At 41.4% G+C, this 10,746-nt stretch overlaps 1 protein-coding gene across 2 annotated transcripts in view; it reads right to left on the bottom strand.

The window, feature by feature from the left end:
* Window positions 1-2,523: 2,523 nt before the first annotated feature.
* The window catches only part of noxa1 (NADPH oxidase activator 1), an 88,359-nt gene continuing 80,136 nt past the window's right edge, over window positions 2,524-10,746 (bottom strand). For both annotated transcript variants that reach the window (XM_032511954.1, XM_032511955.1), the window contains 2 exons: window positions 2,868-2,991; window positions 2,524-2,700 (listed from right to left, as the gene is read on the bottom strand). In XM_032511954.1, the coding sequence (XP_032367845.1) occupies window positions 2,594-2,700; window positions 2,868-2,991 (231 nt within the window). In that variant the 3' untranslated portion in view covers window positions 2,524-2,593. The remainder of the gene's footprint in view (window positions 2,701-2,867; window positions 2,992-10,746) is intronic.

The raw sequence follows: 10,746 nt of genomic DNA, 5'->3' as shown, positions 1-10,746 counted from the left end.
TACAGTTGCGGTATGGGCAGCTGTGGCTGGTTCTTGCTGGGCCTGCAGCTTGGGTTGCCCCCGATGCTGAGTCTTTGGAGTGTAAATGTGTGTGAATGTTTATCGGATGAGCAGGTAGCACCTTGTATGGCAGCCTTGGCCACAGTGTATGAATGGTGAATGGATCTTATACTATGTAAAAGCACTTTGAGTAGTTGTTAAGATTAGAAAAGCGTTATATAGGAACATTCCATTTAGTCGATGTGTGCATCTTGTGATGGCAGCCACCTGTCACTCAAAGCTTTAATCCTTGTTACATATGAACAGCAGAGATGGGCAGTAACAAAGTACAAATAATATTTGCTTTTACTCCTTACATTTTAACACAATTATCAGCACTTTCTACTCCTTACACTTTACAAAATTGGCTAGTTACTTCAGTTTTGTACAAGAGGTAGTCATGTCGGAGAATAGCGCGGACAAACGCCTCACACCATGAGCGGGCACCACATGGAGAGAAAAGTGAGAGAAAAGTTCTGGCACAATTAAAGTAAGTTAGCTAGTGATTTGGTTGTAAAGTGTTCTTCATCTTTTAGCTAGGTTGCACGTTTAGCTAGAAGTTGTCTCCGTCCAGCTTTAAATACTCTCCTAATCTAGTCCTCACTAACAAGTTTCAAATCATTTCACTGGAGTTACCGTTAGCGTCATCAATACCACCTAATTGGATGCTAATATACTGTCTGTTGCACTTGACGCACCCATAAGCCTACCCAACAGATTTGGCAGTATTCTGCATTCATTCGCAGCAAATCATTACAGCTTAATGGCACAGACGTTAGCACATAATCGTATGGATGTCAACATGATTGAAAATGAAGAAAACAGAGATCCCAGAGATTCGGCAGACAAGCAGCAAGACGTTCCCAGTCATCCTCGGCCTTATCTGAAAGAGATGTTTGAGATAGTAGGCATCAAGAATGACTCCTGGCCAATGTTCTGCGTAACTCTTCTTAATTGTTTGTTAAGTAATTCATAATTCATCCTTTATTTTCTTTCCAAAAGCCATATTTGAGCAAACACACATACATGCAGATTCATTTAAATGTTATGGGGAACATTAAAAAAGAGAAACTGGATCTGTGAATTCTCACAGAATCACAGTTGAATTCATGTCTTGCTACTCAGTCAGAATCTTATTAACCTGGATTCCCAGTCTCTGTCACAATCATCATAATCAGATATGTGGTTTGTTAGGCCTATTGGCAGACAGCCATTTCAAATGTAGCCAATGGCATGTAAAAGAGCATGTTTTCCGAGTCCACTGAAATTTCTCAGTGTGCTCTCTAGCAACATGTGTGGTCCAGGTAGCTTTGCAGAAAAAATGCACAAAAAAAAAAAAATTTGCAAGGCTACTTTTACTTGTATGCTTTAAGTACATTTCCAAGCCTGTACTTTGTTACATTTATGTGAGTGAAGAAATTAAATCAGTACTTTTACCAGAGTATTTTTTAACACAAATATCTGTACTTCTACTTAAGTATGGGAAGTGAGTACTTTTACCATCTCTGTTGAACAGGGAAATTAAATATTTAAGACAAAAAACAGTTTTTGTATCAGGATGTAAAGTGTTTTTTGCTATAAAGTTGTTCATTTTAACATGGGGGGGCGCGCATTGGGGGTTACTGCTTAACAGACTTTAAAGTTGCCAAACTGTTGTGGTTTGGGGTTTTGCTTTGGGATCTTTTCCCCTTTCTGGTTTCGTTATCCTGTCTTGTGTTTGTGTCTTGTTTTCTGCCCGGTCTTGTGTTGTCTCGTGCTCCCCTGAGTGTCTGTATGTTCTGTTTCCTGCTTTATTTTGAAGTCTGGCTTTTGTCTTGTCCTGTCTTTAGTGTTACTTCCTGTCTGCCCGCTCTGCTGTTTTCCACCTGCTTCACTGCACTTTTGTCACTTGCCTCTAGTTACCTCATTACCTTGTGTATTTAATGTCTGTGCTTCCCTCGTCTCTTCTCAGATCCTTTTGTTGGGTCCTCGAGATCTTGCTGTTCTGGGTTTTTGTCCTGTCGGTGTTCCAGTCTTTCCCCGTGAGTTTTCTCCTGTGTAGTTTACCCTGTTTTTGCATTGCCTACCACCTGTGCCTGTTTTTGGATTTTCTTGTTTTCTAGGATTTTGCCTGCTCCTTTTGCTCCCTGTGTTTTTCCTTGGACTTTGTTTAAATAAATCCTTGGTTAACTGCTCCCGCCTGCCTCCCTCGTCTCTGCTTTTGGGTCCTTATTCCGCTTCAACGCAACACAAACTTGGATAATTGTAACCCCATATTACAGGAGCTAAATGCAGATCCCATATTGGATAAAAATGTCATTAAGATAAAGTAGGTTTATATAAATATTATAGGCTATAACAGGAATATTACAGTGATACAATATTGTTATACATGTATTACATTATATAAATAATATAGTGATATCATATGAAAAAGAAACATTATTAAAGCATGAAAAAGTCTATGCTAAGTCAACTGTATACCCCTATGAGAGTGTTGTTTGGTTATTCTACGGCTGTGAAGTGCCACCAAAATTATTTTATTAGAGATGACTGCACAGTAACACATCTGCTTTTATATCTCGGGGCTCTGGGAGATGTTGACATTCTCGCTGTAGGCAAAGCAGCTGGGGAAGATGCCTATGTTTCCTGCACAGTGTCCCTCTAGCCACTCCTCATTAACTATAAGAAAGTGTGAAAGAGAAACATAAAGAGGCAGTGAGACTCACATCTGAACAGAGTATGAAGGTCTTTAAGAACATTTCAAATTAAAGTGCCTGATAAAAACAAAGGCTTTTATAATGCCACTGACAAGCAATCCAGTATGAGGTTGACCTGCAGAGCCTCACCTTCACCCAGGATGTCGATAGTATCTCCTTCGCTGAACTCCAGGTCCTCTGGGCCCTGAGCATTGTAGTCATACAGCGCCACCATCTGGTAGAGGATAGGACGGTTGGCCAGGGGATCTTCTGTCTGAAATAAAATTGCACAATAAAGAGAAATCTTTATAAGCAAACCTGTACATTAAATGGTTACCTGGATGAACTCTCCCATTTCTAAGGGACGGCATGAAAAATACTGAGATTGGCGGCAATTTGTAACAATTTTTTAAACATACAAAACTTATAATTCCCAACATAGACATATCCCCCCCACACACACACACACTCGTCATTACCACACACCCAGACAAAAAACAATAAAAAATAACACAATAACCACAATATACAAGCCCATAACAAATAATAAAATAGACAACTGTAAACCAAATAAACATATGTATAATGACAACATTCAGGCATCTGGCAAGGATGCCTCCTAGGCGCCTCCCTAGGGAGGCGTTCCAGGCACGTTCAGCTGGGAGGAAACCTCGGGGAAGACCCAGGACTAGGTGGAGGGATTATATCTCCAACCTGGTCTGAGAACACCTTGGGATCCCCCAGTCAGAGGTGGTTAAGGGAAAGGGAAGTGTGGGGGCCCCTGCTGGAGCTGCTCCCCCTGCGATCCGATACCGGATAAGCGGACGAAGATGGATGATGACAACACCATAAACCCGTTTTACATATCTCTCCCCAGTATAAACCTTCTTAGGAGCCCTGCTGAAAGCTCAAGTACTTTTCAAAATTTTCTGTAAAGACATCCAATCTGGCAAACCGTTTGTATGACACAGGCGCACTCTTGAACTGAAGGCACCCCTTCTGTCCTACAGAAGGGGTGCAGATCCCCCAGTCTGACAATTCCCTTTTCCAACTAATTCCACCAAAAATGGGAGCTCTATTAATACATAAGTTTGGGTTTCACCAAATACTTGAAGAGGTATGTAGATATGGATCCAGTTCAAACGGTCAGGCCACTTTGGTCCAAACAACTTTTAAGTGAGAGATTACCGGATGTGTTTTTGCCACACCATACAGTTTGACAGACAGGCTTTGTAAGTGCAATAATGGGGCAAGAAATACAATACAAGGGTGCAGTTCTTTAACTGACCAGTGGGCTAGATGCCTTAAATTAAAAGCATAGAAATAATACAATATCTTTGGTAAACCCAAAACCTCTTCTATCCTCCCTTTATTAAAATGTAGTCAGGTTTTTTACCATTCAATATATGTGTCTTTCGTATCCAGACACAGTAATTGAAATATGACAGAGGAACCGCTAGAGGAAGATATTGGATGTAATAATTCCGATTGGGAACGCAAACCAATTTCATAACATTGACCTTCCCTGCTATTGAGAGATTGAGAGTCGCCCATCTATTAACATCACAACAGATTTTGTTCAATACAGCAATGGATCCAAGTTACCTTTAACTAGATATTTTAATAGGGGAGTGAATAAGATGCCCAGATATATGATCCCTTGCTTTTGGCCACTGTTCAACAGAGAATTTAATGTCATGTTGCTATAAGGTGGTATTGGTTGTGTTAGTATCGGAGTAATTTTATGATTACAAGTGCGAGTATGCGCACAGGACTTGGGTTGTTGGAGGAGAGTTATACTTAGTAAATGTAATACAACTTTTTATTTGCTACATGGAATAATTTTTTCATTTTTTACATGCCACTTTGCAACACACAACAGAGACCTTATTTATTGATATTGATTGATTTCAACACCAAAGATTCTTTTGTACCTTAAAATAATGTTTCCAAACTCGTTTCAGTGGTTCACCCCCAACCAGCACCCATCAGACAACCGCCAACCAAGAGCCTGGTTCTGTCCCACAAGCACACTTCCTGTGTCTGCAGACACTGCTTGTTTAGCCCAGACGTTACGGTAAGCGTACCTGACTCATTTCCATTTCCTGTGCTGGTGTGTTGGTAGCGTGTTAGTAGCTTGTTGCTGCTTACTAAATACCAGCTCAGTTTGTTAGATTTGCTATTACAGCGGCTAACTGTCCGCTAAACACTTATTCTTATAGAAGTTCTGCCTAAGCACTCACATATATTTTCATTTTTCAGCGACTTTTGTTAAATAACAGCTGTTTTTAACGCTTAGTAGCTAACGCTACCGTACTTTAGCTTAGCAGTTAGCTATGTCCTCCCCCTCTCCTACTTTCTCTTGCTCGGTGTGTGAGATGTTTCGTTACTCCTCTGCATCCTTTAGCGGTAATGGTGTGTGTAACAACTGTAGTTTATTTATCGACGTGGAGGCGAGGCTTAGTGAGTTAGAAGTCCGGATCAGCACCATGATAGATCAGTTTCGTTAGTTTACTGTAGCTAAACCCCCCCCCCTCTCTGGACCCCTGCCAATCTAACCAGTGATGACATATAGCCGCATGTCGTCATTTCGCTGCTGGCTATTGAGGTTGTGGCCAGATAATGATGTGCTTTGTGGATCACGGCATTCATCCCACTTGGATGGAGCAGCTCTCATTTCTAGAAATCTTGACAAGTTTATTAGGGGACCTGATCCTTGACATTCCAGAGTTGGGACCAGGAGGTAGAGTCCCAGTCTAACACACTTCTCTGCAATAGTGCAAAAGAATAGGAGAATTAAATGTGGACTCTTAAACATCAGATCTCTCTCTTCTAAAGGTGTACTAGTAAATTAATTATTATCAGATTCTAATATTGATCTATTCTGTCTTACTGAAACCTGGCTGGGTGATGGAGAATATGTTAGTCTAAATGAATACACCCCCCCAGTCATTTTAATACTCACATTCCTCGAGGCACAGGCCGAGGAGGTGGAGTTGCAGCCATCTTCGATTCTAATCTACTAATCAGCTCTAAACCTGAACTGAATTATAACTCATTTGAAAGTCTTGTTCTTAGTCTTTCACACCCAAGTTGGAAATCACTGCAACCAGTTCTATTTGTTATAGTGTACCAAGCACTTGGTCCATACTCTTATCCGAATTTGCAGAGTTTTGTCAAACTTACTGCAAAAAACGACAAAGTTCTTATGTAGGGGATTTTAATATTCCTGTGGACGATGAGAATGATAGCCTTAGTACTGGCGTTTATCTCTCTTTAGATTCTATGGGCTTCCTCAAAGTGTTCAAAAACCGACTCACCGTTTTAACCACACCCCAATCGTGTTCTGGTATATGGTGTTGAATTTGAACATTTATAGTTGTTCCCACAGAATCCCTTTTTATCTGACCACTGTTTGATAACTTTTGAGTTTATACTGCTGAACTACACGCATTAGGCAAAACCTTTTATACAAGATGCTATCTGATAGTGCTGTAACTAAATTTAAGGATTTGATTCCATTAGGATTTAATTCATTCCAAGTCACAAGTAACGGAGGACTCCTATGCTAATTTCAGTCCCTCCCAAATCGATATTTTGTTGATAGTGCAGCAGGCTCGCTGCGAACGACACTCGACTCTGTTGCCCCTCTAAAAAAGAAGATAATAAACAAAACGTAGCTCCATGGTATAAACACTGAAACTCGCAAATTAAAGCAAATATCACGGAAACTTGAGAAGATTTGGCGTTCCACCAAATGAAAATCTCGTTTAATCTGGCAAGATAGTCTAAAATGTATAAGCAGGCCCTCCGTAATGCCAGACATGGACTTCTCGTCATTAATAGAGGAACAACCCCAGGTTTCTTTTCAGCACTGTAGCCAGGCTAACGGGGTCACGGCTCTACGGAGACAAGTATTCCGATAGCTCTTAGTAGTACGACTTTATGAGATTCTTCAATGATAAAATTATAACTATTAGAAGCAAAATTTACCAGACCTGCCTTTAACTGGCACTGACTTATCTCTAAATTCAGGAACTTCAGAAACGCTGTAAACACAAGATATATTTTAAACTGCTTTGCTTCACTTGATTTTTATCAATTTATTCATTATTTCTTCACTAAACCATCAACTTGCCTCTTAGACCCCATCCCGACTAGGCTACTTAAGAAGTTTTACCATTGTCAGCACTTCTCTACTAGATATAACCAATCTATCTTTATTAACAGGCTATGTACCACAGTACTTTAAGTCGCTGTAATTAAACCTCTCTAAAAAAGCCCAACCTTGATCCAATGTTTTAGCCAACTATAGACCTTATCCAACCTTCCATTTCTCTCTAATTCTTGAAAGCAGTCGCCAAACGCTGTGGACTTCTGCATAACAACAGTTTATTTGAGGACTTTCAGTCAGGATTTAGAGTTAATCATAGTACAGAGACAGCACTTGTGAAAATTACTAATGACCTCCTAATTGCATCAGACAAGGACTTATCTCTGTACTTGTGTTATTAGATTCTAGTGCTTTCATTTGATACCATTGACCATCATATCTTATTACAGAGGTTGGAACATTTAATTGGCTTAAAGGGACTGCTTTAAGATTGTTTAAGTGTTATTTATCAATGATCTCAGTTTGTTCATGTCCGATAAATCCTCTGTGCACGCCAAAGTTATCATGGATCCCACAAGGATCCGTGCTCGGTCCAATCTTGTTCACTTTTAATGCTTCCTTTAGGCAGTAATCAGGAAGCACTCCATAAACTTCATTGTTATGCAGATGATACTAAATTATATCTATCATCAAGCCGGTGAAACTAATCAGTTAGCTAAACTTCAAATGTGCCTTCAGGATATTAAAACCGGGATGACCTGTAATTTTCTAATGTTAAACTCAGATAAACTGAAGTTATTGCTTGGGACCCAAGCACCTCCGTGACGCATTATCCAAAGAGATAGTTACTCTATGGCATCACCCTGGCCTCCCAGCACCACTGTGGGGAATCTTGGAGTCATCTTTGATCAGGACATGTCCTTTGATTCCCACAAAAAGCAATTTCAAGGATTGCCTTTTTTTCACCTACGTAATATTGCAAAATCGAAATATCCTGTCTAAAAATGATGCAGAAAAACTAGTCCATGCATTTTTTACTGCTAGGCTGAAATACTGCAATTCTTTGTTATCAGCTGCTCGAAAAGTCCATAAAAACTCTTCTGATCCAGAATGCTGCGGCACGTATTCTGACAGGAACCAGGAAAGAGACCACATCTCTCCTGTTTTAGCTTCTCTGCATTGGCTTCCTATAAAATCTAGACTAGAATTTAAAATCCTTCTTCTCACCACAAAGCTCTTCATGGTCAGCACCATCTTATCTTAAAGAGCTCATAGTTACCTTACAACCCTACAGAGCACTACGCTCCTGAGTGCAAGTTTCTTTAGGTTAAGATTAGGCTTAAGACTTTCCTCTTTGATAATGCTTATGTTGGGCATAAATTTAATATTGTTAGGAGAGTGAGGAGTCGCATCGTCCGCCTAACCCGCCCACCTGCTTCTCGTCATAGTTGTCAGATTTATCTATCTAATAATCAAGCATATAAAAAACCAAAGGAGACTTGGCATACAGCCCGATCCGTTGGGGAGAGTTCTAGCCCGACCAGGCTCCTCTCCTTACCCGTCCTCTTGGTTTTGCTGTAATAGTTTTAGACACTGGGGACATCCTTTGATACCTGAGCTCCTCTCTCCTCTATTTCCTATCTTTTCATTTATGTGCATCCATGTCCCAGAGATGCTTGTTACTAACCAGCTCTGGGGAGTCATTCCCCGAAGTCCTAATCTTCTTTTTTCCCCCACTGTTCCCTCGGATCAGAGATGCTCCAAATCATGGTAGCAGCTGTCTCCATGGTCCCGCTCCACGTTCTGCGGTGCCATGTTCATCTGCTACACTCTGCGGTGCCCAGCTACGTCTTGCTGTGCCTGTAATGCCGCACAGTGCCCTGCTATGCCATGAACTACTACAAGAACTGCTACAAACTACTATTTTTTCTATTTTTGTTATTTCCACTAACCCCAACCGGCCCGTCAGACACCGCCTATCAAGAGCCTGGGTCTGTCCAGTTTTCTGCCTAAAAGGAAGTTTTTCCTCGCCACTGTCGCACTGTTGCTTGCTCGGGAGAAACTACTAAACTGTTGGGTCCTTGTAAATTCTGGAGTGTGGTCTAGACCTACTCTACTCTAAGTGTCTTGAATAACTCTTGTTATGAATTGATACTATAATAAATGGAAATTGAAATTGAAATTAACTCGTTCGACTGAGACATAAGAATAATGGTAACAGTCAATTAGGCTTCCAACCAGTGGGGGGACAAAAGGAAAACTGCGTTGGTGCCTACTGTAAAGGTGCTGGTTGACAAGTACTGATGCTAAGCTTGATCTATTCGTTAGATAATTATGTGGTAACATACGACATCAACACGCTCAGTTTTTTTTGTAGTATGATTGTTTTGACCAGGTTTAACAGCTCTGGCTAACCCACAAATTCATCAGTAAGGTTAACTGTATAATAGACCACTAATCTAATAATGTAATTACTTAGCTACTACCCCTGTCTTTCTGCCTCACTTGCCCTAAGCTGCAAGGCTTCAATCAAGCTGACACAGCCCCAGCCCAGGGACACTCCACAGTCAGCCCCCAGCCAGCTAGCAGCCAGCCCGGTCAGCACTTAACTGCGGTACTAAGGATGCTAACGGCAGTTTACTGAACCGTAGGGAATCAAACCAGAACCTGAGTCAAACAGTGGCCATTCATAACATAATTACTAATACTAATAGTAATTAAAGATGTGGTAGCATTGGATCTGGACGGGAAGGATAACTCTGGAAGTTGAAGGTGTGTCGCGATTCTACCTTCCACTCCTCACAGGTTCATGGATCTGAGCGTCGCGATGGGTTTGATACGCATATTTTACAGCCCTAGTTGGTTGCATCCCTACTTTTAAGCTCATGATGCGATCAATGTTTGTTGTAAAGAACCCTTCTGCCATCTAGTGGTTTATTATTTTTGTTGTTTAACATCAATTGACTGCTGAAATTAGTTTTGGTTATAAGTTGAGCCTTCTTTAAGGTCACTGACGTTGTCACAGACTGTTTTTTGGGCTCTCACCATTTTAAGTTAATATATTTCGACCAGTGCTAACACTCGAAAGGAGCCAGTGGAGGTGGTCAGGGCATCTGGTAAGGATGCCCCCTGGACGGCCGAGAAGACCCAGGACTTGGTGGAGGGATTATTCATCTGCACCCTGGCCTGGGAATGTCCTTGGATCAGGGGCCAGCTCATAAATGTGTCTCGGAAAGGGAAGTTCAGGCCCCCTGCTGAGCTGCTGCCCTCCCAACCCGACCCCAGATAAGCTAATGTTATGGATGGATGGATTTATATATAGGTATCGGAAAAACAAGAATCACATGCAAACCGTAATGGGGCACAGACTCATTGAGAGTCACCAGTGCAATGTTGAATGCAATGTTCCTAACTATTACTACTTTTTTTCTTTGGGATACATGTCCTTGTTCAACTCTCTGATTTTGTCTATCTGTGGTTGTGGTGCTAGGCAGTAGTGTACAGTGGGTTTAAGTGAAGTGTTTCACTGAAAAAGAGCACCTTTAACCCTTGGCCGACAGGATATCCCATCTTTGATACCCTAAAAAACATTGGTTAGTGCAACTTTAATATATAGGTGGAAGATCTGGCAGGGGGCACTGCAACCCCAGGACACACCCTTGCAACTGATGTCCGATTTCAAGCCCTGATGCATATGTAGTTGTGACTTTAAATTCTCACCTGGCACCACAGGGTGGCTCTGCCACCTCAGCCACCTCTTGCACGGTGCAGCTAGGCTCTACCTCCCCACCCAGAGGTATCAGGACCCGGGAACCATGCTGCTTGTATCTGAAGTGAAGAGAGCAGAGTGGTGAGGGGGAGTGGTAGCAGGTGAATAGATGTTAATTGAGGTATCAGGGCCAAAAATGGGTTAGG

The sequence above is a fragment of the Etheostoma spectabile genome, unplaced genomic scaffold (genome assembly GCF_008692095.1).
Source record: "Etheostoma spectabile isolate EspeVRDwgs_2016 unplaced genomic scaffold, UIUC_Espe_1.0 scaffold559, whole genome shotgun sequence".
Classification (NCBI taxonomy): domain Eukaryota; kingdom Metazoa; phylum Chordata; class Actinopteri; order Perciformes; family Percidae; genus Etheostoma; species Etheostoma spectabile.
This window is presented reverse-complemented; position numbering and strand designations above follow the sequence as displayed.